Genomic DNA, 27,688 nt, shown 5'->3' on the forward strand with positions numbered 1-27,688 from the left:
CTTATTTCAACATTTTATTTGTTTTAGCAGGGGTTCACATTTATGTTCTTAAACATAATTTGATTTGACATTTTGGTCAGCTCATGATCAACCATTTAAATTTAATGCTTGTTTGCAATAAATTGCTTAGGCAAACAATTTTTCTCACTCCCGTTTCTTCTTTTTGCATTTTGAAGCTGTGCAAAATGTTTTCAACTGCTAACATTTTAATCAGAAGTGCAGATGTTGAATGGACTGATTGTTTGTTTGATTTGTTGTATCTTTTGAACAGAATAACTGTACCATGGCTCTCAGCACCACCATCATCAGAATCAGTCCAACCCCACCTGTGGAGCCAGATGCCCCCTCTAACAAGGATCCACCAAAGCAGAGTCAAAGTCTGGAAGAGCTGCCGGTGCAGTATTGTCAAAAAATATCACATGGTGGAACTCCTCTGAGTTGTACCCGCAGCCAGAGTGAATGTGGCTGTCCCAGCCTTCAAACTCTGACCCACGAGAACCCCTCGGAGTCCAATGGAACGAAACTCACTAAAGTGGACTCTGGCTATTGCAGCCATTCTCACATTCCTCAAAGCAACACCACTGCAGCTCCCCAGACGTCGGAACATTGGGGAGCTCCCACCTCTGTCTCATCACTATTTTCTGGTGGTTTTCATGCCCTTCCGAACTTGAAGCCTGCATATCCCGGCATGATGAATTTAATGCAGCAAGGAGATGTGCAGTCCCTCCTGGCTGGACCCGCCCTCAACTCCCAACTGGCTCAGCAGTATTTAGGAAGTGACGTTCTATTAAATCCTGGGATGTATAACGTTGGAGCGTCAGGAAGCGGCCTCTACAGCATCTCGTCTTCAGGCATGTACTTTTTCAACTTCCACAAGAAAGTATTGCTTTATAAATAACTAGAAAAGCGCTCAGAGTGTGCATTCCTCAGTCAAGCCCCACAGCCCCCCCATCCCCCCTTGTGATTTACACCGGAAATATTAGCCCTTTATTTATTTCATTTACATATTTAGATTGCTAAGTTTAGCATGTTAGTACTGTTTTTTTATGTTGGAACACCTAGCATAATAGTTAAGTGTTGAGCTATGAAAATGGAAAAAAATGCTACTAAAATGTTAGCATGCTAGTAATGTTAAATCGACAACATGTAGCATAATTGTGTTCAGTGTTTATGTACAGTTTGAGTCTAGCTATGAAAATGGTTAAAAATGCCACAATGATAATGTTAGCATTGCAATGTTAGTGTGCTAATATTAGGATGCCAACACCTAGCATGATAGTGCTCAGTCTTTATAGAACTGCTTACCTATGATAATGGCTAAAAATGCTACTATGCTAATGTGAGCACACTAACACATTAACATGATAGCACAATGGTCCGGGAAGGCTAAATGTCCGAAATGGGTTTGGAATTGTGACTTGGGAATGGTCTGAATCGGTTTGGAAATGTGGAAGTAGTAGTCGGTGATAGCAGTTTTACAGAAAAGCAAACATCATGCAACAAAATGATCACTGCTGCACTTTTGCTTTGTGGAAGTATTAATTAATAGAAAATGTAATTCCCCATCCTTATATTAGTTTCAGGCCACACGGTCAGGAGGTCTGGGTTCGATTCTCTGCTTGGTCGTCTGTGTGGAGTTTGCATGTTCTGCGTGCATGGGTTTTCTCCGGGTACTCGGATTTCCTCCCACATTCCAAAAACATGCATGTTAGGTTCATTGGCGGCTCGAAATTGGCCATCGGTATGAATGTGAGGGTGAATCGTTGTTTGTCTATATGTGCTCTGCGATTGTACCCCGCCTCTCGCCTAAAGACAGCTGGGATAGGCTCCAGCATACCCACGACCCGACTGATAAGCGGCATAGAAAGTGAATGGATATTTGGATATTAATGTTCTATATAGTGTCCCTCAATGGTAGAAACACTGAAAATCATCTTCATGCTAGCAAATATCTATTATGTTGTTAAATCCATGCCGCATCATCTTTTCTAGGCGTGTCCAACAGTGAGCCGCCAGTGAGACACGTCCATCCCACAGTATGGCCTTTGGGGATGACTGCTGCTCCTGGGTCCCATTACCTTCCCAGATCCGCGCAGAACCATCAGGACATGGGGGTCAAACTCTTCAGCCAATTTGGTGCAGAACCACTGCTGGCAGGTGGTCTGGAAGAGCTAAGCGGTAAGCTTTATCTGTGAGATGAAGTATGAGAGACACTATATGGTAATTTAACTCCTATATCTTACCTCTAGGGATGCTCTGATCAGGGTTTCTTGCTGCCGATACCGATCATCTCTGAGTGAAATTGGCAGATACCAATATCGATCACGTGGATCAACATTTAACAATGTATAATTTATAACAGAATAACATTTTAAATATCTTTCTTATAGAAATATGTCTTGCTTAATATAAACAAGCATCGAAGCTGCAGATTTACTAAAGCTGCTTGGACAAAAAGAAAGTAATACTTGTGTTTTATGAGACTGCCAACTTTTACATTGTACTTAATTTACAAAGCACAAGTCCACTCAAACAGTGTGCTCATTGTCTTAAGGCTATTTTTTGTTAATTTGTCATTAGATACAGGCAATTGAAAAGTTATAATAAATGCTAAGATATGAAGCAAATATTCTTTAGTGGGTTCACTTTACTGTTTACTGTTGGTTCACAATCTACCTGGTAAGATAGCGTCACTATTTTAAAGCTGGACACACAAAGTGTTAATTTTGAAGATGAGCCAAAATTGTTACAATGGAGACAAGAGAGCAAGGTTGTTAAGTGACATTAAAAAAGTAAGACCTACCTGTCAGTCACATTGGACTGCATGGACCAGACCCCAGGCTCATAAGTGGCTGCAGGTAGCCGGGCTGGCCGCTGCTCGTATCGGCTATTTTCCCTTCGTGGCGCTGGTCTTGTGTCTATGTGTGTGAACAATGTCTTTTACCTGCCGATTTATATGCCTAGGTTTTTTTAACAGTCCCACACTGTACTCCTTCATCTAAGAGTCTAGTTTGGAGTTGTTGTTTTTTTCCCCTCTCCTAGTGTTGTTTAATTCAAGTTTTTCAAGTGCTTGAAATGGTACAAAGGTAAGTGGTAAGTGTCAGACCTAAGTACGCTGGGTGAGCAGACTCACTGCTGTAAACACAAGGGGCTTCAAAGTATTTATGCATCAACGTGCATAAAAATGCCCACAAATGATGCTCAAATGGAATTTACAGATGTGCGCCATCCCTCGTGTGTAAAGTGGGTGTTAAGAATGAATTACATGAGGCACCGTATTTCCTGAGATGGCTAAATTCAGCATTGTGGCTTGTCACAATTTTGCGACCTTGGCACTTAAAGGGTTAATAACTTCACATTGCACAAGTATTTGAGTACACGAAGTATGATTCCAATCGCATGTTTCATTGTCTTCAGTTCAAGTGGTGGTGCCTGAGGAGCTGCACTTTCCTAATGCCTGCTGTGTGGGCATCGCTTCCCAGACCACCCTCAGCCTCTTCAACCCCTCTGAACGATGGCAGCAAGTGTCCATCGCAGTTGCAAGTCTTGCCATCGATGGAGAGAAGGTACTTCTTAAGTGACAGCTCTGTGGCCTCATCTATAAAAATGTGCATGGAAATTTAATGAAAGTCCCCAAACGCCAAAAAGCCTGCCCTACCCTGTAGCTACGTGACACATCACAGATGGGTAGGTGTGCATGGGGGTATGCATATGTGGTTGTGGTTTTCTATGAGGGAACAAACACACAAGACAGTGCTAGTGAGCATATACACTTATGAGCCTATAAAGCGGCTGCAATGAAACTAAACATAAGCACAAGGCCTACTACAGTACACGTCGAGTGGCGATGCTAACAAGGCTAACTAACCAGGCAGTTCGCAACCAGCTTGGTGGTTGGATGTAAAGGCACATGACACTGTACAACACAATATATGGATCAAATGGCGTCTAACACTAAAAACAAGTGAGAATAAGAGTTACTCATGTTTATAGATGCACACAGCTAGTGATAGCATCAACCCAAAGTCTGTGTGGATACAACGGCTCCCGAAGCTAAAGGGCTGCTGTGACACATTCAGGTACCCGACCAGCGTAGTAATTCTGAGTTACGTTTGCATACATGTCAACTTGAAATAAACCAAAACGGAACAGGTATCACAAAGAGTGTCAAAATACAGTCAACACAGGCACCTGTCCTCCCATCTGGAACTGGAGGTTTTAGCAGAGAGTCTACACATAGTTGTCATTATAATGTTTTTGTTGTCTTTGCCAATCTCCCCAGGTGGCTGGTGTGCCTTACCAATGGCTGATTGTCAAGAACAAGACAATCATTGCCCCCAAAAGTACAGAAGAACAGAAAGTGTTGTTCATGCCTCCAAAGGCTGGGCTCTACCACTGTGTCCTCAGTGTTTGCTCCTGGCCTGCTTCTGCCAACACACAAGTGGCTGCCAGGGCTACTCTTTTTGCCAGAAGGGTGCTGCTGGTCGCCATCGCAGAGAATCCCTCCATAGAGGTCAGCCACGTATATATTATTATCTCAATCCGCAGCCATTTCAAAATGAAATGATGGTGGATGTACATGGAAGGGGTGACATTTCTTAAATTATAAACTACACACTCATTGACTTATGTTACGTTCATTCCATCCTCAGGTTGAAGTGGACAAATCTGGATGTTTGAATTTTGGTGATCTACCAGAAGGTAGTTCTAAATCAATTCCACTGAAACTTATCAATATGACTCGAGCCACAGTTCCCATCAGGCTGGTCGCCAATGCTGTGAGTGTACACACACGTAATCAGCTGTAGGCTACAGCAACCTCCAGTGGCATCTGTCACTTGATCTTCAAGTTGAACTGTTTAACAATGGCTGGCTCATAATAAATGTGTTCAGAATGCAACATCATGGCGCTGCTTCACGCTGTCTAAGCAGCCTGCTCCCTTGGCATCTGAGACGGTGCAGCCAGCAGGAGCCATGACACCACTGACATCTCCTTCTGTGGTCAATCATGTGATGCATGCCATCTATGGAGAGGTGAGTGTGTCTTCTGTCAGTTTAGGCTGGTGAACCAGTACATTCAGCTAGCAACACATATCTCACTCTTCTCACTCCCCTCTAGAATCCAGAATGTTTGATGGTTTGGGTTCACTTCAAGGCCTGGCATAAGTACACAACCTCATCAGGTACTTCATTGCTGCTGTAGCACCATTTGTAGAGAAGACATGGTTTTTCATGCAAGCTAAGTTTGCTTACATTAAAGGCAAAATAAACTTGTATTTGTGCAGTAAGTGAGTAAATGGAAAAGCCAACAAAATATTTTTTCAAGGTATTCTGTTCTTTAATGGCAGGTTCACTAGCATTAAAAATACAATATATAATAGAGCTGGACAATACCTTTTTTTCAAACTGATACTGATTAATTGCTACTTCTCAAGACCGATGTGATATTCATAACTTTTTCTTTTTTTTATATCTACTTTTTTAGAACTATATTTTGATAGTTTGCACCAGAGGGCTAAAGCAAATTATTTTTTGCAAAATAGCGAGCAACATGGTCTGTGAGCGCGCACTCTTGTTTATATTTACATTGCTGACCAAACGTCTCAGAAAGCATCGACTGTCGTGATGAAGGTGCTGCTGCCCGAGGCACCTCCGTCAGCAAGCGTACAATGCTGCAGTTTCGACTATGAATCCCTCTAAACAAGACAAAAAACTCTTAACAGCATTGCATCATTTGATATGCACGCTCTGATCATGCACACGTAACCTGGTAATATTATGTATCTGGAATGAATTTTAGATCTTTAAGTCCATCTTGTGAAAAATGGGAGCAAAAACAGAAGAGTTGCGTTTATGTTATGGAATAAATAAGAAAGTCGTGATGTCACAAAGGAACGGTTTTAGTAAATAAACTTATCAGCCACCTGAAATGCCAGCAAAGAAAAAAAGAAATCAGGAAGGGTGAAAACACCACTGTATTGTCTTACTGTCAACGGTTTGTGCTCCTCAGGAGAGCTGGGTCCCGCTGATGAGTACAACGCCCGCATAGACATTGAAGTGGACACACCCGGCGCCAGCCATGTGATCAAAAGTGTTCCCGTCAGAGCTCGGTCTGGAACTGCTCGAGTCCATGCACCTAAAGATCTACAGGTACAGTAGTCAAGAAGATGCTTTCTTTGTGTCCAATACATGACAAACGTTCATGGAGAATATGAAGACCGACTCATTCAGGTGATTCAACAGCTTACTTTTGAGTTCCTCAAAGTCTCATTGATGCACATAAACCAGTGTCTAACGTGTGTCCCACAGCTTCTCGGCATATTTTCTTCTTCTCGCAAACTTTATAGATTGTTACAATAATCTAGTAGAATGTTGTATTAATCTGGTGTTAAACGATGACAAAGTTTCAGATAATGAATTTTGCGCATTTGTAAGTGAGCCCTACAAGAAGTTTGGGATGGCTCAAAACACACAGTTGGAAAAGGCGTGGTCAAACGGTTCCTTTGTGACGTTATATACGGGTGGACTTCCTTATATGGTTCATAGTTAGGAAGCACTTTGGGCGTGTGACCAGCGAAGTCAAGTGGGCATGCCCGGAGGCGGGCTGTTGGTGGAATAATGAAAACAGGCCTTTCCTCTGTGAATAGATGAACACATTTAATAACAATAATTCAACAGGGAGGAAATGGAAACCATCTGCCCTCAGACCCTGGGATACAGTGGGGCGTGTCCAACATGGCACCGGAGGGTTTGGTCTGGAAGCAACAACACCAACTTGGCAAAAGGGTACTCCAACTGAACGGCGGAACATGGTGGTAGAGGAGGTGCACCAGCAAGATGAGGCATCCAGGTGTGCTAAGGCAGTCTCCCAAGCCCTGCAAGGCCGCTGGATGAAGTGGGAGGACATGGAGAGGAGGAAAATCACATGGAACGACATGTGGAGGATGGAGTCCAACAGGCTAAGTTTCATCATCAGAGCCACATATGATGTCCTGCCCTCTCCAGCCAACCTACATCTCTGGTATGGAGAGGAACCAGCCTGCCTCCAGTGTGCAGCCCCAGCAACCCTCAAACAAATCCTGGTGGGCTGCAACGTCGGTCTAATTCAAGGAAGATACACTTGGCTCCATAACCAAGTGCTGAAGTGCTTGGCTGCCGAACTTAAGAGCAAAAGGACAACCACTAACACTATGCTGCTAAATGCCCAGACTGCCTTCCCATGAAAGATAACATTCATTTGAGAAGCGGAGAAAGGGAGGAACAAGGCATCACCTCCAAACTTAGGCTCATTGAACGCAGCCCGGGATTGGGAAATGTGGATGGACCTAAACCAGAGGCTCACCTTCCCTCCTGAAATTGCATTGACCAACCTGCGTCCAGACCTGGTCCTTTGGTCCAAGTCCTGCCGCCGTGTCTTCATTGTTGAACTGACCAACCCATGGGAAGATGCCATCGCTGAACCAGACGAACGTAAGAGACTGCGGTATGCCAACCTAGCAGCGGAAGCAGTGGGGTGGAGATGGATTGTGAAAGAGTGGTGCAGAGGCTTTGTAGCTAGTTCCACCACAAGGCTCCTGAAGTTGGAATCAGAGGACGGCCCCAACAGAAGGCAGTTAAGAAGAAGCTTAGGGACACAACATGGGCGGTGAGATAGATGATTACGAGGTGCAATCGTGTGACACGCACCCAGGTGTTGATCAGCCTTTGGTGGGCCAACCTTGACTGAAGGTGCATTGTGATAAGAGGCCGAAACCACCCCCCACCGACATGACATTTAGTGTGCTGAGATACATTTAGGGAAATGTAAGTAGTCCTAAGAAAAATCCAATAATAATGGGAGAAGGGGTGTAGCAATCAAAACGAATGCCAAAATAACAAAAAATGTTGCCAAGAGGAAGAAGGTAAATAATTAAAAGTAGTTGACCGAGGACTGAACCTTGAGAGACACTGTGAATGATTGGTGAGCATTGGTGAACATTTTGACTTTGAATAAAGTGTGAACGGTTGGACAAGTATAGGAATAGAACCATTGGAGGGCCATGCCAGAGACCCCAGTGGAGGCTAAATGATCCATGTGGACAGTGTGGGGTATGGTATTGAAAGCTGCGTAAGGTTGAGGAGGATGAGAATGGAGAGAAGGCCATGACTTTAATATTCAATCTACATTCCAATTCAGTTTGTCATTTCTACTGAAATTGCTTTATCTAGGTTTGAACATGGACAAAATTTAGTGCACAAAATCTATCCATGTGATCACGTGATCCCCAAAGTTTTTATGTACAGTATATGACCCTAACTACAACAATTCTGACAATTCATTCTATTTTATGAGTGTTCTTAGCACCACACAATTCCTGGTGCTGCCACATTCCTCACATCATTCAAACCATTCCTACATTAATTCTAATTTCCACAGCATTTCAGCTTCGGCTAGTCAGAATTCACATGCGATGTTGTGTGTGAGCAAAAGGGTCAATGAGAGTAAAAGAGGGTGAGAGAATGGATATGACAGGGTGAAAGTTAGAGTGTAAAAGTAAGAGAGGGGAAAATAAAGAAAGGAACCAGGCAGCTGTGATATAACCTGAATTGTTTTTTCCATTGCAAATGTGTTCATTGATGTGTTTTGTTTCCAGATTGTCACCTTGCGTGCTGCACTGGGTAAATGTTGTCAAAGCACACTGCCCTTAAAGAATGCAGGAAACATTGATGTGCAGATGAAACTCAAGGTAATTCTCACCTTTTGACTCGTAGGTAGGTAATACTACGTATTATTAGATCAAACATTGTTGCTGTGCTGCAGCTATTGTTGTTTGGTAGCATCAACGCTGTATGGGCCAATGCTCTGAAAAAGTCAACGGAACTCGGCAAAGGATAGAGAATTGTAGTTTTCCACAAGTTCTGGAAGAAGACCCATGCTGTCGCCCTCAAAGGGAAGGAAACATGGTAGGATGTTGAGCAAGAACCACCAACAATCAATCCTACAATCCTACCATTGCCCCTTTTACATCACCATGGATGGAGAGGACGCCACCAAGAAAGCCATGACCCTGCCATGAATCAACACCTTCAACCTTGACCGATATCTGAAACTCCTTACATGGACAGGACGTGTGTCTTCTGGGTAGAGGTTTGATGTCTGGCAAAGTGTCAGGTTCACCAATTTGAGGAGCAGCTGTCTGAGGAGAACAGATATACAGAAAGTCATCCACCTGTTACTGTGACAGATAAAAACAGAAAAATATATAATTTTTACCTATTTATCATATATATACCTTTGTGTCTTCCCTGTATGTATGGTTTATTACCTTTTGTCTTACTCTGGTCTTGCAAACATTTCTCTCCTGGTATTTGTCTTCTCTTCCAAGAGCAACGATGAGTGTTTCTCAGTCACACCTGATGAGTTGTTCCTCGCGACTGGAGAAGAGCGACACGTCGTGGTTTCATTTCAAGCGCGGGGAGCTAGGAAATGCAGAGAAAGGTAACACATGTGAATTTAGAAAGTATTCACAGCACTTGTCTTATTTCAATATGGAAAAAAAATCCTCAAATTTCTTAGCCCCTAATAATGACAGTGGGGTATATGATAATGAGTTGATATGAATGGAATTATGACATCATAAATCCAATAACATAAAAAATAGCTCAGCTCACCTATAAAGTTAAGCACACTAACATAGTCAACTATGTGAAACGCCAGCATTGTATCATTTGAAAAGTGCAAAAGGTCTGCCAGAGACCTTCATGGCGTCACACAGGCTGCTTGGTACATGTACCCGAATACAGTGCACCTTGTTGGGCCACAGCAGATGGTTCCCTTTTCTCTCTACTCTGGTTTTCCTGATAGTACAGTAAACCTCGGATATATCTGACTCGGATATATCGGAAATTCGCTCACAACGGACAGATAAAAAAAACCCGATTTTTCTGTAATGCATTTCCAATAAAAATTCATTGCATATATCGGATTTTTTATAACGGATTTCGCCTATTTCGGACAAAATCTCCAGTCCCGTTCCAATGCATTTCCATTAAATTTCCCTCGCATATATCGGATGGCCGCATCGTTATGCTAATCTTGTTGATGTCACTGGCTATTGTCTTTCTCCTGCCTCCAGATTTAGGACAAATATAAAAGTGAGTGACGTCAATAATACTAGCACAGCAGTGAATGAGATCTTAACCTCACTATTGGAAATAACGTAGGCCTGACGGGCGTAACAGGGCCTAGCTTAATTAACAATTTGTTATGCTCAGAGTCCAATAAAGTTAAATTCTCATTACCTTACGTCTCTTTTCATTGCCCAGTCCAGGTACATTGGAAACATAGTCAAGGAAAGTTCCTTTTTATAACGGATAAAATCCGATTTACGCATATACCGGATATAAATCCGATATATGCGTAAAACGGACATTTTCCGGTATACGCATATAACGGATTTTGCTTATATCGGACAAAACCAGTGGGAACAATTGAATCCGATATATCCGAGGTTTACTGTAGTGATGTTTTGGTGGTAATGTCATGATATTTCATTCGGGCCAATCAACAGGAACACTTGGTCACATCTTCATTTGTTCCAGTCCTCCTTACCTCCAGGTGTACACAAACTACACTTAAATCTGGATCAGTTATATGTACCATCGGTCTTGAGAAGCAGAAAGTTATCGGTTTGGGAAAAAAAAAAGACTTCAAAACATTCACATCATGCTAACGTTACCATGCACGGTGCTTGGCAGAGGTCTGTGCTCTCCTAATGCTTTTCTAGTTTTATACTTAACTATTTTTTTTTCCCTTCAGCCTTCTCAACATCTTGGTGCTGCCTTCAGGCCCTCAGTATGAAGTCATGTTAAAAGGAGATGTTGTCCCAGATGAGCCAGCTGCCATCGTTGGCTCTGGCCTGGCCAGTCAGCTTCCCCCAATTCTCTCTAACAAGCAGTTTGTGGCCTGGGGAGGGGTCACCCTGGGGCAAGCTGTGTAAGTCACGTTACAAGTTCTTGATTATTGTAGTCACAAATACAGCCTGACAAAGAGCTGCCGTTGTTTTTCAGTCAGCAGAAGCTGGTCCTAAGGAACAATTCAAGCAATATCACTCAGCAGCTGCGGTTGCTTATCCGTGGCCAAGACCATGACTGTTTTCAGGTATCTTGTTTACACTAGCACACTACACCATGTCTGAAAGAGGAGGAGGAAGCATTCATTTCATCCTTCCCCTTCTTCGTCTCAGCAGTGACGGGTCATTGATTCACTTCCACAATGTTTATCTCTTTTAGAAAGCTAAACACAGGAACAGCGTATGCAGGGTTGAATTAAAAGCGAAGAAAGGAGGCGTGGTTGGAACGGTGTTGAAAAATTACAACTTAATAGAATAAAGTGAATACATACAAATAAGTAGGGCTATCGGTAACTAATTTAATTACGTTATGTAACTAACACATGTGCATCATGGCAACCCACTGCTCGATTAATGACAACAGACGGCAACACAGTAGGCCCCCTCAGAGTTTGACACTTAAGTTTATTCTTACCTGAACACATGAACAGCAGTGCAGTTCCAACACCATATATGTATCTCAGCTCTAAACACCTCTGTAGTCCACTTGTCATTGCACGTCACGCTGAGACGCTGAGACGCTTCTCACAGCATTGCCACTAATTCATGATATTGTTAGCATGCTATGTCAGTGTGTTTAGTGTACTGCTGGTAGCTGAAATGTTATGTTGCTGTGCATTTGTGTTTGCCAACTGGTAGCTTTATGAGCATTGCAGTAGGCTTGATTAATATCATTAACTCATTCAATCCCAACCATTTTAAAAAGCCATCCCTCTCGGTACGGACGTTGTTGATGATTTGGACTGATTTTTCAAGGTACACAGAATATTGTTTTCTTTGGCTATATACACATGGTACACCAAAAGAAAGTTAGTTTCTCCCTTCTGTTCTTTAGTAATCAGCAGTAAAACAGTTGTGCAACATGGTCAAATGCCGAAAATGCAGAAAAAAGCGTGCAACTGTGTATTTGGCTAAGATGGCTTATTTGGTGGCTTATTTGGATGTAAACACAAGGACTTATCTTTCTCAGCTGCAGAGTTTGTTCACTCCAGAGGAGCGTTTGACCCGGCATGGAGAGCTCTCCATTCGCCCCAGAGAGGATGTGGCCATCCACCTGCTCTTTGCCCCCACAAGGGTGGCCTGCATGTTTGCCAAACTGGAGATCAAACAGTCAGGAGTCCGGTCATCTCAACCAGGGGTCAAATTCACTGTAAAAAGTTTTCTCCTTGGTGGTTTTACCTCTTTTGGTTATCAGTTCTTGAGTTGTGGCTGACCGTATTGTGCTTTTTTTTTCTCAGATTCCCCTTTCTGGCTATGGAGGCACCAGCAACATCATCTTGGAGGACCAGAGGAAGCAGGCGGATGGCTATGTGGCGACAATGTGGGACGTTGCTGTGAATCATGTCAGCAAGGTGTGCCTGTGCGTGAGGAACACCGGGTCCAGAGCTGCTTTCATCAAAGCTGTGGCCTTCTCGGATTTACCGTCTCGCTCGCTTATGGACCCAGCTGTCATCAGTCTGGCACCGTCACAGTTTGTCCTTAAGGAAAGGACACAAGAGGTAGGAGAGTGCATGCCGGATGCAGCACGGAAAAGCAACGTGAATCACAGCTTTGGTGCTTTTTCAGGTGGTCACCGTGCTAATCAAATCTACACAAAGGGAGCAAAACCTGTGTCAGTCGGAGACACCCCTGCTGGCCACTGTGCTACTCTTTTGTGGAGATGAGGTTTCCAGGCAGCAGTACAGGAGGTGAGGCCTTCACACTTTCATGATGCTGCACTAGGAAGTAACCCGGCTTTGGGCTGGCCTTGGCCAAGCAGTTTTTCTGACGTATAGTGGACTATTTCCAGTCTTATCTGGAGTCAGAGGGGCGATTACATTGATTAAACCAGGCTATTCAGCACTATTACCACAATTCCCATGACTTTGGAGGTGATTTCTAGTCTTGTGTGGTATCATTATTTTGTGCAAAGTTAATTACTCTGTTACTTTGTTTTTGTTTGTGTTTTTTTGTTTTGTTTGTTTTATGTGTGACTCTATGTGGACTCAGAATGAAAATTAGATAATACAAATGTGTGTGTGTATAATTGAAACTCTGTGTCTGGTATAGAAAGCTACATATGGAAGATATTTTTATCACAAACTTATTTGTACAGACTGCAAACAGCATTACAAACGGCTGGTAGTATGTCCTCTGTGTGTTGAGAATGTTGGATACAAGAACGAAGCTGCTTCCCGTCTTCACTTGCGCATGGTCACGGGGCATTGTAAAACACTCCTTACATTAAAGTAGTGAAGAAGCTCATATAGTCTGAGTCATAACCATGCTAGCATGCAAGCAGATCTGTTCATCGATGCCCAGTCTGTGTAGTACTCAACATTGTTTCTGAAGACACTTTTTTTTTTCAGACTGCTTCAAAACAAACCAGATGCCGGACAGAATGTTCTTGCTGAGAACAGTTTGCAGAAAAACTCCAACTTCGATGAAAGGTTTTTGGGAGAGGAAATGATTAATGAAGGTAAGACATAAGATTAAAACAAATAATAACAATAATACTAATAACAGACAAACCATCTTAAAAGAACTCTTAAGATTGTGACATCCCACAATACCCAGTGTTTATAAATGCAGTTGTGTATTTCTGTCATAACTTCCTGACCTGACACTCATGGTGACTCCTCGCGTCTAGGGATTGTATTCAAACAAGATGTGGGATATTTATTGTGATACGTGCCCTTCAACGTTTGACTAGACTTACTTTCTTGTAGCATTGGATATGCCTCCACGGCCCAATGAGGCATACGTCTTCTTTGGGCACATGAGAAAGGTTGCAGTGTTGTTACTGGGAAGCATGCATGGCAACAAGTGTGAGGAGAGTGACTGCACAGAGTTACTGCTGACCTCTACTCGACAAGAGCTGGTGACAGACGGGTAACCTAACCATGGCAACTTGCAGTATCATCACTGTCTGCCTTTCATTTCATTTGTATATAGCAACACAACACTAGTCCTTGAAGGATGCTTCCATGTCATTTGATGTCATGTGTCTTGTTGATTGCTAGTGGCATTACAAATCGTAATGTGTCTTTGGACGTGCTGCCAGTGAAGGGTCCGCAAGGTCCAGCCATGCCAGTCGCAGCATCCTCCTTCCAGGTACCATGAGCCCTTCAAGACTAGGTTTTACTAGCTGGCTTATCAGTGGAATGATGCAACACAGGCGTGTCCAAACGAATCCAAGCAAGGCCCACATCATGATAAAAGGAAGGGTGCAGCTTTGTGGTATTGATGAAAAAGCCTCTACTTACTACAACTTTGGGCGTGATTTCCTTCCTGTAATATTATTACTTTATTTTTATTTTATTTTAGAATTTGAATATAACAAACAATACATTATATGTGACTATCATCATCATTATTACTTATATTTTTTATTTCTAACTTACTCAACCTAATGTTTCAAAAATGACAACTTTATTTGATTTGTTTTTCATATTACATTTTTTATTTTTTATTTAATATTTGAACTTTAGGTTGTTAAAATGACTTTTCCTCATAATACTACAAGTTTATTCTTAAGTATTTTACCACTATATCAACATTGTTCTACGTTTTTGTCCCATAATTATAACTTTTTTCACATATTTTCATTAATGGTAATGGTTTAATTTCATTTGAACATGAAGAACAGTGATTTCTGATTGACCCTCTTGTAAAATTACTTCAGATTTTTCCATTTTGGCAGTTTGTTTTCTTGTTATAGTATGCTTTCAAAATGTGCTGTGAGCTCAAATGGGCCCTGATTTGCACTTGACACTCTTGATATAGCCCATGCTCATACATTTGAAGAAATTCAAAGGGTATTTGAATGTGTTTTTACCCCACAGACCTCAGAGCTTTCCCAAAAACAGCCACCGTCCTGGACGGTGTATCCACAGCAACTTGTCCTCGCAGTTCCCTCTATGAGTAAGTCTCCTTTTGACATATTTCACCCAAACTATTCCCGCTTTACAGATGGAAACATGATGACGTGCCTTTGTACCCCTAGTTAAAGGTGAACATAGTGTAATACAGTCTTCCCTTGTTTATTGCTGGGAATAGGTTCCCAAAATAGCCTGCAATAAGTGAAATCCGCAAAGTAGCCAAGTTCATGATTATCTATGTTTTAAGGCTGTAAAACCCACCATAACATTTTCTCTCACTTCTCTCTTTCTCTTCTCCTTCCTTTGAATTTTAATCACCAACCTAGGTCTGAAACATGAAATTATGAAGTCACTGCAAATTCAAATCAATGCAAATTTTTCCTCCTGGTGCCGTTTTACTGTAGCGTTTTTGTACCCTTGTTAAAACATGTTACCGCAGTACTCCTGCTGCCACCCTCCATCCAACCCAAGATTCATTTGCAAGCTAGCTAGCGATGACACATGCAGAAGACATGGCAGGGCAGCACGAATGATTGATTGATTGACAGTGGTCTACAGCCAGTCAGGATAAAGAAAACAATGGATGTTGCAGACAAAGGGAAGAGACACAGGAGCCTTCTTAAAGGGTCAAGCTCAGCCTGTAACAACGTTCATATGCTGTAATTAAAAATAAATAAGTAAATGAATATCTGCGAATCCGTGAAAGGCAAACCGTGGTAGAACATGTATTTATTTTTTTTCTAAATGATTGTTGTACATGACTTTGTCTTGGTAGACGCTGTGTCCAGCACCAGTCAGGTGCAGATCACAAACAAAACCTCTCGAGAGCTGAGCTTTGACTTGTCCTGGCCTGCCCACTACCTCATTATCACCCCTCAGCATGGCGTCATTGAGCCACAGTAAGAATCTGTACCTTTTTAAATACGAATTTTGCTTGCACACCAACATGCTTAATGCACATGTTTAGCCATTATCTGACCGAATGACAAACCTCACTCTTGCAGTTGTGAACAATATAGACATTTTTTAAAGTATAGTCCTTGTTTACAAAGGTGCCACCTGCAGATTTTGATCAGCCCCAACCCTTCACTCGCCAAGTCTGTCACGCTCCCTTGGAGTGGACAAATATACGTCCAGTGTGATGGCCAACAGAAGGTACCACAACTGTACACAACTATTCTTTGGGGATGTACGATAAATAAAGAACCTGCTTTTCTACAGTTGATCAAGATCCAGATCCGTCGGGATCTGGCCCTGGATGTTTCTGCTGCCCCAGCGGATGTGACTCTGTCAGCTCTCAGCCCTCAGGCCGCCACTCCCGTGTTGCCGACATCTAAGACAGCACTGAACCCCACACCACAGCAGTCAACTCCAGCTCTGGTCCACATCAGCAACAAAAACATAATCTTCCCCAACACCCCCTCAGGAGAAACATCAGGTAGCACATTCAATGAAAAATGAAAATTTGTCATTTGACCCCCTGACAAACATGGGAAAGTCCATTCCATGTACATGCTGCCACAGGGCATTCAAAAAGTGAGTGTACAAAAAACGCAATATGTTTCGAATTAGAAATTGGGGCCTGAGACGAGCGATGCATGTTTTCATGTGACTGTCCAAACGTGTCCAGTAGGGGTGTTCTTATTCAATATGGATATGCGTTATTGATCTGACGTCAGTCAAAAAAAAGACACAATTAGATCATATTGACCTGCATCTGAAGTCTCTGATATTGGCACTCTGATGCAAAGAGTCCATTTCAGACTCTGTGCAAGCGCTTCTATCCAGCATGCAGAACCCACGTGACCATAGCAGCGTGTGCTAGTCTGTTTGGTGAAGAGTAGGGGTGATGTCATTGCAGCTGAGTGCAATACTTGTCATGCACACCTTTGGCACACACCTGGGGAAGTCATATTGGGTTTAAGCTAGGGATGCTCCCATCCATATGTCACCGATGAACATCTGCTGATTTCCGTGAAAAAGCATGTGATCGGCATTCACCAATAAAAGCCTTGAAATGCTGATCACAAAAGCCAAAACAAGCAGGGAGTAGCATTTTCAAAAGCTTGAATTTAATACGGCATTTTGAGGGAGTATGGTGAGTTTTCAAGGATCACGGCGTGATCATCAGTTAAACGGCAGCTAATGCAGCCGAAACTAATGTTTCACCAGTAATATAACCTATAGTACTCTTGAAAAAGTGAGTCGAATGGTTTACCTCTATGAAGGTGATTTTCTGGCTTCTTTTTTCAGATCATATAGCCAAAGGGTGCAGCCATGAATTCTGTGCCCTGTGAAAAATAAATCAAGTTGGAGCCCCATGTCTGAATAATTATCAATTTTTTGGCCATGGCAGCCAGGGGACCGAGCAATTGTCCGAACCGTTCCACCTTATATGGCACCCCCGGCCAATAGCACTGGCATCCATCGCTTAACCGAGTCGGCTCAGGGGTGCAGCAGCCTAAGCAGGGAAGCCCAGACATCCCTCTCCCGTCCTTTGTCCAGCTCCTTCCAGCACCTCCCAAGGCATTCCCAGGCCAGTTGAGCATGTCCCGGGTCTTCCCAGAAGCCTTCTATCACCTGGGTGTACCCTGAATTCCTGCCCAGGGAGGCATCCTGAAAAGAAGCCACCTCATCTGGCTTCTCTCAATGTGAAGGAGCAGCAGTTCTACTCTGAGTTTCTCCCAGATGACAGTGCTATTTACCTTATCTCTAAGGGGGGGCCCAGTCACCCGACGCAGAAAACCTATTTTGGCTGCTTCTACCTGTCAACTTGTCCATCATATGCAAAAACCATACACCCAATCATACAGCCACCAAACCACCGATAGCTCTCATTATAAATACATTGGAAAATGTACAGTTCCATGCAATCGGCCAATCTCCATCATGGATGATGGGTATTACAATCAGCAGCATCAAGCCCGGATCGGAGCATCCCTACTTGAAATGCTTAGTTGAAACCTACTGTTCCTATTATTCTCAATGTTGTTTTGTTTTTTTTATTATTTCATGCCACTAAAGAAGGTGAAAATATTGGATCACATTGGAGTAATTTGATCAGTAATATGACCAGCAAAAATAGCCATATTTGTCACTAACATCTTTATTGGGAAATAAATAAAAAGGGCAGGGGGTATCTAGATGGGTATGAGTACTCGCCAAAGTGTTGCATGTTAGCTTGAAGTCCTAATGTGTCAGCAGTCTACATTGTCTCTTCCTGCACTCTAGAGGCACAGCTGGTGGTGGAGAATGGGGAAGTGGAAGTGAGGTGGTACCTATCATCGTTTGCACCTCCGTATGTCAAGGTGATTGTTTCATTAGTTTGAATGCATGACTTTCTATTCTGTCCTCCTTAGGCAACTCATATTCATACCACACTTGGTCTTCTGGACCTGGCTGTGGCTCACACAGCATGTAGATCTTTTTCCACCAATGAATTTTCTAGTTGTCTTTTGTGTTGGTTGGACACAGTCACGCAGAGAATGATCCCTTCTCTCTGTCCTCAGGGGGTCGACAACAGTAGTGACGTCTACCGGGCCACCTACACTGCTTTCAGGTGCTCCAGATTGTCAGGCACTTTGGGAGCTCGTGAGAAAATGCAGGTGGGACAAGGGACACGTGCATTCCACCTCTTATTAAAACACCTCCAACAAGGTTTTATATCCATGCTTTGACCATTTGCTGTAGTATCAGGCACATTTATGATAACATGGAATACTTAAAGCATTTTGGTTTCTAGCTGGTGTGGTGTGGTGAGGTGTCACTATGCCAGTAACGTATTTCTGAGGTGTAACAATGCTAATGCTAATAAAAAAATAACAATTCCGTTGCAGCTCGGTTAATGTAATGCCTCCCACAGGTGCTGATTACTTTCCTGCCGAGAGACAGAGGCGACTATGCCCAGTTCTGGGATTTGGAGTGCCACCCATTGTCTGAGCCCCAGCTGAAATCTCAAATACGCCTTGAACTATGTGGAACGGTGAGGACTATTTTACCTGGAGTGGAACCTCACCTTCAATGGCATTCTGTAGTGGTGGAAGGCTGTTAGTTTTACGAGAGAGTTGACTTGATAATGTTTGGGGGCGCAGTGATCCTCTTGGGATGGCTTTGACTTCTAACATACATACATTCGTACATATATTTTGTGCAAAGAACGCACAGGACCTCACAAATTTGAGGTCATTGAAAAGATAGTATGGAGTGGAATAATTACTTCTGATGTAACAGACTTTTATCTGCCATTGGGATTAGGGATGCTTGATCGACAGCTGCCAATCAATAGCTGAGGATTTGTACGTGATAAGCATATCCTGCTAAATTTTGATGCTGATCTCAAACGCCAATCACCTATGGCCGGGACTATTTCACGCTGAAGTGATCCCAGCGTTAAGTGTGGTTTCTTGGGTAGCAAGACACCACACCCGCCTTCCTCTCACTGTGCAGGTGAGCCAAAACAAACAATTCTGTCTGCTTTCTTTTAAAAGTAAGTCAAATATGTTTTTGTCTAAATGAGGATGATTTTATGGTCCCTTTTTTCATGTTATCTGGCCAATAGGAGGGCAGCCAGGAATTGTGTGAAGAAGAAAAAAACTCACTGCCGTGACCTATTTTTGGGCTCTCTGTCAGTCAGTGGACCTTGGAATACTTTTCATCCTTATACAGCACCGCTGGCACTCATCCTAAAATCATTACAAAATGTGAACAGTATCAGCCGCTCTCACTCATGGATGATTGGTATCGGAATGGGCAGCATAAAACCCAGATAGGAGCATCCCTAATTGGACACCGTGAAGATGCATTCATGTTTGTTTATATACATGAGTGTTTACCGAGCCTGCGCTTATAATTGTATGCTGCAATGGGTGATGCTGTATCAGTCCAATCTCTACTGACAAGCTTTTCAATGACAGTTCTGTGAAACAGTGAAGAACTAATTGTGTGTATGTCTGTAGGGGGTCAAATGTGGAGAAGTGGTAGGACCCCGGGAAGGAGACTGCTCTCTGGTCAAAACCGAGGTCACCGTTAAGACGAGGAAGAAAGCTGAGGTTGAAGCAGGGAAGAGCAGGTATTGTCCACTTGGCACAAATTTATTTACGTGAGTCCTTCAATGTGTGAACTGAGCTTCCATCAATCTTTCAATCAATCTTTTCCATAGCCATGTGTGGCATCATACCGCCATATTGTACGTGTTTTTACACTAGGGTAGGGTGATATGGGCCTTTGCATTTATCAGGATATTTTTTAGGACGTATCACAATATGACGATATAAAAGTTTTATTCAGCAGAGTCTTGTATAAAAAGCTACAAACATTAAGCCATATAATGAAATACACTTCACTTCAAATTGTAAAGCACATGTATTTATTGGTAAGAAAGCAGCTAACTTTTCTAATGGGCTGTCAGCCTCTGCACACACTGTTACTAAAACTTCAACAAACTAATGCCTGTGCTTGTCATAAAATGTAGTCACTCATGAAATTCAAACTGCATATGTAGATATTTTTTATGATACTCTCGTTTTGTTTAAGCAGACATGGGGCATCTTGTGTATATTTTTTTACTCAAGACCTACATCTGGTCATGGAGCGCAGTAAAATGTTCCTTCCATTAAAGCCATAAAACACACCGTGGTGAAAATATACTCATCCAGCCCACTCATCACACTTTCGCCCGCATTTACTCTGCATACGATTAAGCGGTCTGCAGAGTAAATGCTTCCCCACACGAATGTTTCTTCTGCGCACAATGACAGCATTTAATTTAATTTAAACTTATATTTCCACTGCGACGCGCAGTGTTCAACTTGGCTTGTTTATGTTTGAACATTTATACCAATAAAAGTATTTGTTTTTTATTAGTTTTATATACAGGAATAGATTCTATCGCCCAACTCTATTTTACACCTGTGCAAACTTGTCCTCAGCCAGGAAGAGCCGGTGTGGAAGGGAGTTTATTCCCCTCAAGAGCTTTACACGTTCCCTGATACATGCGTGGGCCAGTCCAGCACGCTGAAAGTCACCATCCGCAACAACTCACTCAGCGAAGACGAGGTGAGGACGAGAAGTGTCCTGTTAAACACTCCACTGTTACACCATTTTGCTCACCAAAATAACATGACTAAATTGTTTGAATCATATGTTAGCACTAACACTTGCTGTGTTTTGCGTGGATTTGATTTTGATGTGTGGCTTCTCAAATTGACTTGCAGCTGAGGTTTGTAAAACCTCAGGAGCCCTTCCACATCAAGCATTCCACATATTCCCTCAGGTGAGTTAAACTCTTGTTACAATCCTCCATAAGACACCTTTAACACCACCATGCTCAGCGTTTCATTCCATCCCGTCTGGCTAACTGAGGTCTTTGGGCTCTTACGCCCAAAGATGTCTACGCTGCTCCAACGGGGTGTGGCCAGCACACTTTGTAAATTTTGTGAGCAGTGCAGTCTGGCGCAGTTCCATGGTTCCATCATGCTGTGGGGCTGTGTGGCCAGTGCAGGTACTGGAAATCTTGTTCAAGTTGAAGGCCACATTGATTCCAGTCAGATTCTTGCCAACAATGCTCAAGAATCAGTGACAAAATTGCAGTTGCACCGGGGCTGGATAATGACCCTAGACAATGACAATGACAATGACCCTAAACACAGCTCAAATTCTACGAAGGCATTCATACAGAGGAACAAGTACAACATTCTAGAATGGCCATCTCAGTCCCCACACCTAAATACGTATTATTGAAAATCTGTGGTGTGATTTGATGCTTGGAAACCATCAAACCTGACTCAACTGGAGATGTTTTGGAAAGAGGAATGGTAAAAAATATCTTCAACCCGAATATAGAACCTCATTGGAAGCTATAGGAAGCATTTATTTCTACAAAAAGAGGATCTACTAAATATTGATGTAATTTTTCTGTTGGGGTGCCCAAATTTAGGCACCTGCCTACTTTTGTTTCAATAATTATTACACACTTTCTGGAAATCCTATAAACATCATTCCACTTCTCATCTATCACTGTGTTTGTCTGCTATATGATACATTTCACTGAAATGGCTGATCCCAACAACATTTATTGTCATTTATAAAGAACAATCTTTAACATTATCAGGGGTGGCCAAACTTTTTCATACCACTGTGTTCCAAACTTAAAAAAGGTGTGTGTGGAAGAAGGACAAAGAAGCCAAAAACTTACCACTTCCACACAAAACGCGTATAACCTCCCCCAAGCTCTATTTTTAGCCATGGCGTGGCAGCTGGGCTCTGCTAACTCTGTAGCCAGTCTCCATTACTGATCCCTAGTGACTACAATACTTACATATAACTTGGCTTTCAATAGTTTTGACTCTTTATATGCCAAAGTCAACCATGAAACGGCAATCATTTTCAGAAAGTCTGATATAGTGAAGGAGCAATATTCCAACCATGATAGCAAGGGACAGTTGTATATGACGAAGATGGGATGCAACATATCTTTACAAAATATCAAAGTGACAAAATGGTATCATTTCTTTTTTCACTGTAAATGTTTGTACACTCCTGGTCTATATTATATTTTCTATGTCTCTTTTTCCTGTTTGATTGGTTTTAGGCCTCAGCACTATATGAAGCTGCCTGTGAAGTTCAGACCGAGCAGCGCTGGCAAACACGTCGGCTTGATGCTCATCCAAACAGGAAGCAGTGGAAGTGTGCTCATCCAGCTGGCTGGTGAGGCATTGTCTTCAATGTAGAGCCGGACTAGAAAAGGGTGCCACACGTTGGAGTGATCTGAAAGAATGAAGTCCTTATCTTGCTTCTCTGTAATGTGCCATAACTCCACAATGAGGATGTGTCTCCCTTTGGTTCCCAGCATGGCGTCATGCCCACTTGTTCACGTACAGCAAGTTGTAGTATTTCATTGACATCTACTAAGCTGCTTTTAACATACAGTACGTTATCATGGCAACACCTTCATCGTTTATGTAGTTTAGTTTATCTACAGCGTTCCAAGCACACCTTTTTCACACTTGTGCATAGTGGATTGACCTGGACTATGAGTTTTATTGTGAAGGATGCAAATATGTACATACACTGCTGTATTGATATGTTGGAAATAAAGTCTTTATTAAATAATAGCGTTGCCTCTTGTTAAAGCTGGGTAATTATTACAAATGTTAATCATGTGGCTTATGTGATTAATCACACAATCTGCAATTAATTGCGCTAAATGCTACTATGCATACAAAATGTGATGATTGATTCAGAAGTTGTGTGGAGCAGATTTCCACTTTTTCACAGGTGAAAATATGTGACTGCTCCCCGTCCAAGCTCTACTTGCTCGATGTTGACCTTGAGAAACAGTTGGCCAACTTTCTACAATCAAAGTGGACGTCAACAACCTGGATGAATCAATTCCAATGCAAGGTGGAAATATTACACCATCCATCTTCTATCACTTATCCAGGATGAGGTTGCCGGTGCAGCTGCCTAAGCAAGGAAGCCCAGACTTTCCTCTACCCGGCTACTTTGTCTCACGGCGCGATGAAGCCAGCAGGACCACACCACATGACAAATGCATAGACGCAATCCTGCAGCCAACAGATCCCCTCAACATCCATGCGTCATGCGACGCCACACCTCTCTTCTACAATAATGTTTATTTGTTCATGGTCACCAATAAATCTATATGCAAATACTAATCTTCATTCATTCATTCATTTTCTACCGCTTTTCCTCTCAAGGATCACAGGGGTTGCTGGATCCTATCCCAGCTGTCTTCGGGCGAGAGGTGGGGTACACCCTGGACTACTGGTCGCCTGCCAATCATAGGGCACATATAGACAAACAACCATTCACACTCACATTCATACCTATGGACAATTTGGAGTGGCCAATTAACCTAGCATGTTTTTGGAATGTGGGAGGAAACCGGAGTACCCGGAGAAAACCCACGCATGCACGGGGAGAACATGCAAACTCCACACAGAGATGGCCGAGGGTGGAATTGAACCCTGGTCTCCTAGTGAGGTCTGCGCACTAACCACTAGACTACCGTGCCACCCAAATACTGATCTTTTACATTTTTATTGTATTTTATCGATTTGTCTACATTGACCCTTTTCCTTAATAATATATAAATATTGCAAGCAACACGTAAAACTGTGTAAATGATCAGTGATGGATATGGTGAATGGGTGGGATTAAATAATACCTTTTTTTTCCTACTGTTTCGGACATAATAAATTGGATGCATGTAACCACGTGACGTTCCTTAACAAACAAATGATCCAACCAAGCAACATTGTGATGCAACCCTTAAATATGCCAGTGTACCATCCATCATCCATCCATCCATCATCCATCCATTCATCTACCTTCTGTGCCGCTTATCCTAACTATTGTTTGAGTTTGCCTCCCTCTGCTGGACACTTTTATTACGCCCGTTTGGGACATACCAGCTGTGGTATACGGAAGACTTCTGGAAAAAAAAGTCTCAATATTTCAACTCTGGTTAAACATCTTTTGGATTTTGAGGTTTTTGTGTGAATATAGAATATTTAATTTCGCCAATGAGACTAAAAGAAGAAACTGAATATATGCTGTTGGCACTGACGTAAAGACTCATATACCGGTCATATACGAGCAGGAAAACAATGGAGACCTGCAGACGTGCAGTGTGAACATAGCCTTGGCTGATGAAGCTTCTATTTCTCCTTTGTATTTTTCATTTTTAGTGAAGCCATTTAGCAGCACCTCCAAGCCAGCCAAAATGAGTTCTCTCATTTCTCATTTCTCACATAAGGTCATGTAAAATGGTTATATTTGTCCAAACAACTGTACCTTTAGTTGTACCAGGCATTTAAATGTACAAGAACCTGAAGAAAAAAAGTGCTGTAATATTTTTTTCCATAACTTTATATAGCTACATTTGTGTTAAAGTGAAAGTTATGCCTGAAATGTATCTTTTCACAAAAAGTCACATTTTGCTGAAGCTTACCTATGTTCTACTGCTGATTACTAAACTCATTCAAAGATGAGTCTCATCTTTCTTTTGGTATGTAATATGTAGTTCAAGAACACAATATTCTTCATTTGAATGAGTAGAAAATATTCAGAAACTTATTATATACTAAAATTGTTGGTCTTGCTTAAAATGCATTTAGTTGTATTCAATATTAAATATTATTATATGCCTTGCACAGAAGTACATTTTGTACAAAGTACAAATGTGGCTTTCATGGCTCTCTTAGCTGGAAAGGTTCCCGACCCCCGGTCTAGGTTGTGTGTGTTTGTGTCTCCTAAGTGAAGTAAGCTGCAGCAAGCAGATAACGTTGCCAAGCAACCTGTCTGTAGAAAGTTGAAGCAATAGCGCCTGTATTGTTTAATGGTGCAGTGCCGTGCTGTTTAATAGTAGCCATCTCGCTACACGAGGATGCGGGTGTTGGATCTGCCTTTCCAGCCAGAGTGCCAGCAGATGATGCACGTAGTTATCACTATGGCTTCCACGATACCATCTACTCTACCTGCTTCCTGACAGGTGCCACAGTTGAAGGGCTAAGACCAGAAAGCTGCCAATGTTGTTGTTGTTTCTCTCTTCTCAGAGCTTCTGATGATGTCCTTTTTCACTTTTCTTTTTCCACCAGAAGAGCCCCCACCCCCGCACCGGATGCTGCCGCCAGCCCGTGCCGTCTGTACAGGCCTGATAAACCCCAGCTAAGTCAAGAGTCAGTCGGGCAGAAACAAAATGCTGCCACTTCAATCACATTGACAGGAATTCTCTTCAGTGCCCCGTGTCACCCGATGGGAAGTTGATGTCAAACTGAGCAGGTCCCCCCTGAAGAGAGGAGGAGCTTTGCACCATCACCTGTTGTCTTTGACATCTGACGCACCGGCTGAAGTTGATGGGTGGGTTTCAGTAGAAGACTGGTAATTGAGGTAATCAAGGTGAGAGGTGACCAAAGCATTCATGGACATTTTTGTTGAGTGCTGGGAGAGAGAGAGAGAGAGAGAGAGAGAGAGAGAGAGAGAGAGAGACTCTAAGTCTAGAAATGGAAGAAGGCTGGACGTGAAATATTATTAATGTGGGATTTGAAAGAGTGTATGCTGTCAGGCGTAACTCCAAGGCTCTTGACTTGAGGAACAGTAGGAAATAAACAACCATCCATGTCAATATTGAGGAAATGGGCCTTGGAGAATGTTGACTTAGAGCCTACAAGATGAACTCCCTTTTATTGCCATTGCATTTGAGCATTTTGGTGGACACGACTTGGAGATGGTCAGTCAGGGCAGTAGGGGGTGATGTTGAGGAGGGTGACAGTTCTGGATGTCATCAGTGTAACAATGAAAAATAGCAAAACCATGACACATATTACCAACAAGGGGAAGAAGATCAATTCTAAAAAGTTGTGGACTGAGGACTAAACCTTGGGGGACACTGAATGACTGGTGAGCATGACCATTTGACATTGTGTCCTGGAATACGCTTGAATGTTTAGAACTACAAGAAAAGAACCACTCTAGAGCCAGTGACCCACAGACGATCCAGGAGGACAGAATGGAGTGAGGAGGTGATTCATGATTTGAATGAGTTATCAGTTGAGAGAAGATGGTCCTGGAGTTGTACAGGTTCTAAATATGACGACTTTCTTCATCAATAATCTTGGTCAATTTTCTTTATGAAATGAATGGTAATGGTAATGGTATTATTTCATTTGAACATGCATCAGATTACAATTGAGTGCATCCCATAATCAGTTCACAGTTCCACATGTCCAAAAGGAGTAGGAAGAAGCAAAGCTTATTAAATCCTACCCCTCCATCTGGTACTTTTACAATCACTAACTGTTGCATTTGTTCACTTCCTGCTTTCCATAATACGGTTTAAGGTTTTTTTTTATTTTTAATAATGTTCCTCGTACCAAAGTACATGGTGATATGAGCATCCAATGCCATAATGTGTACCATAGTGCGTGTCAATATAGTGATATATATAGCACATCATGACTGGTTCAAGACTCTTCATCCTTGTATTTAGCAAACATCAACTGCTTGTATTGTTTCTTGAATTGGCTCATCGTTGTGCATTGTTTGAGGTCCTTACTCAATCAATTCCATAGTTTGATTCCACATACTGAAATGCTATGGCTAGCATAACGTAGTCCTAGCATAGAAGTGTTTCAACTTTAGTTCTTCCCTGAGATCATATTTCTCCTCTCTTGTAGAGAAGTATTGGATGACATTTTTAGCTAATTGGTTGTTTTTAGCCTTATGCATTATTTTAGCTGTTTGAAGATGAACTATATCAGCAAGTTGAAGTATTTGTGATTTTAGAAATAAGGAGTTAGTATGTTCTCTGTAGGCGGCATTATGAATTATCCTTACTGACCTTTTTTGCAGTACATTTAGCGAGTGAAGATTGCTTTTATAGTTATTAGCCCATATTTCCACACAATAAGTAAGATATGGTAGAACCAGAGAGCAATAAAAATAATCAATGACTTTATTCCCATGATATTTTCACTTCATTCCCATATTATAACTTTTTCCCCAAAAGTGACTATTATATTTATTATATTTATTTTGTTTCTCCAAAAAAAAACACCTTTCAACTCAATGCTACAAAAGTAACGTTATTTTTCCTCACAATATACCAAGCTTAGTCTCATAAATCATGACTGTTTGCATCAAAAAGCAGGTTTTCTTTTCTCTTAAAATTTTCTACTTTCTTCCGGTTAGTTTTCT

At 42.1% G+C, this 27,688-nt stretch overlaps 1 protein-coding gene across 4 annotated transcripts in view; it reads left to right on the plus strand.

The window, feature by feature from the left end:
* The window catches only part of cep192 (centrosomal protein 192), a 38,235-nt gene extending 15,175 nt beyond the window's left edge, over positions 1-23,060 (plus strand). For all 4 annotated transcript variants that reach the window (XM_058053670.1, XM_058053671.1, XM_058053673.1 and 1 more), the window contains exons 23-51: positions 272-851; positions 1,993-2,178; positions 3,418-3,566; positions 4,283-4,513; positions 4,653-4,778; positions 4,894-5,034; positions 5,120-5,183; positions 6,011-6,150; positions 8,634-8,726; positions 9,366-9,478; positions 10,799-10,975; positions 11,050-11,140; positions 12,082-12,261; positions 12,350-12,610; positions 12,678-12,799; positions 13,460-13,569; positions 13,820-13,982; positions 14,114-14,204; positions 14,936-15,014; positions 15,747-15,870; positions 16,024-16,126; positions 16,193-16,409; positions 18,203-18,279; positions 18,481-18,576; positions 18,834-18,953; positions 19,927-20,039; positions 20,899-21,025; positions 21,184-21,242; positions 22,560-23,060. In XM_058053670.1, coding sequence (XP_057909653.1) covers positions 272-851; positions 1,993-2,178; positions 3,418-3,566; positions 4,283-4,513; positions 4,653-4,778; positions 4,894-5,034; positions 5,120-5,183; positions 6,011-6,150; positions 8,634-8,726; positions 9,366-9,478; positions 10,799-10,975; positions 11,050-11,140; positions 12,082-12,261; positions 12,350-12,610; positions 12,678-12,799; positions 13,460-13,569; positions 13,820-13,982; positions 14,114-14,204; positions 14,936-15,014; positions 15,747-15,870; positions 16,024-16,126; positions 16,193-16,409; positions 18,203-18,279; positions 18,481-18,576; positions 18,834-18,953; positions 19,927-20,039; positions 20,899-21,025; positions 21,184-21,242; positions 22,560-22,698 — 4,272 coding nt within the window. In that variant the 3' untranslated portion in view covers positions 22,699-23,060. The remainder of the gene's footprint in view (positions 1-271; positions 852-1,992; positions 2,179-3,417; positions 3,567-4,282; positions 4,514-4,652; positions 4,779-4,893; positions 5,035-5,119; positions 5,184-6,010; positions 6,151-8,633; positions 8,727-9,365; positions 9,479-10,798; positions 10,976-11,049; positions 11,141-12,081; positions 12,262-12,349; positions 12,611-12,677; positions 12,800-13,459; positions 13,570-13,819; positions 13,983-14,113; positions 14,205-14,935; positions 15,015-15,746; positions 15,871-16,023; positions 16,127-16,192; positions 16,410-18,202; positions 18,280-18,480; positions 18,577-18,833; positions 18,954-19,926; positions 20,040-20,898; positions 21,026-21,183; positions 21,243-22,559) is intronic.
* Positions 23,061-27,688: the final 4,628 nt, after the last annotated feature.

This window comes from Doryrhamphus excisus, chromosome 17, assembly GCF_030265055.1.
Source record: "Doryrhamphus excisus isolate RoL2022-K1 chromosome 17, RoL_Dexc_1.0, whole genome shotgun sequence".
In the NCBI taxonomy this organism is placed as follows: domain Eukaryota; kingdom Metazoa; phylum Chordata; class Actinopteri; order Syngnathiformes; family Syngnathidae; genus Doryrhamphus; species Doryrhamphus excisus.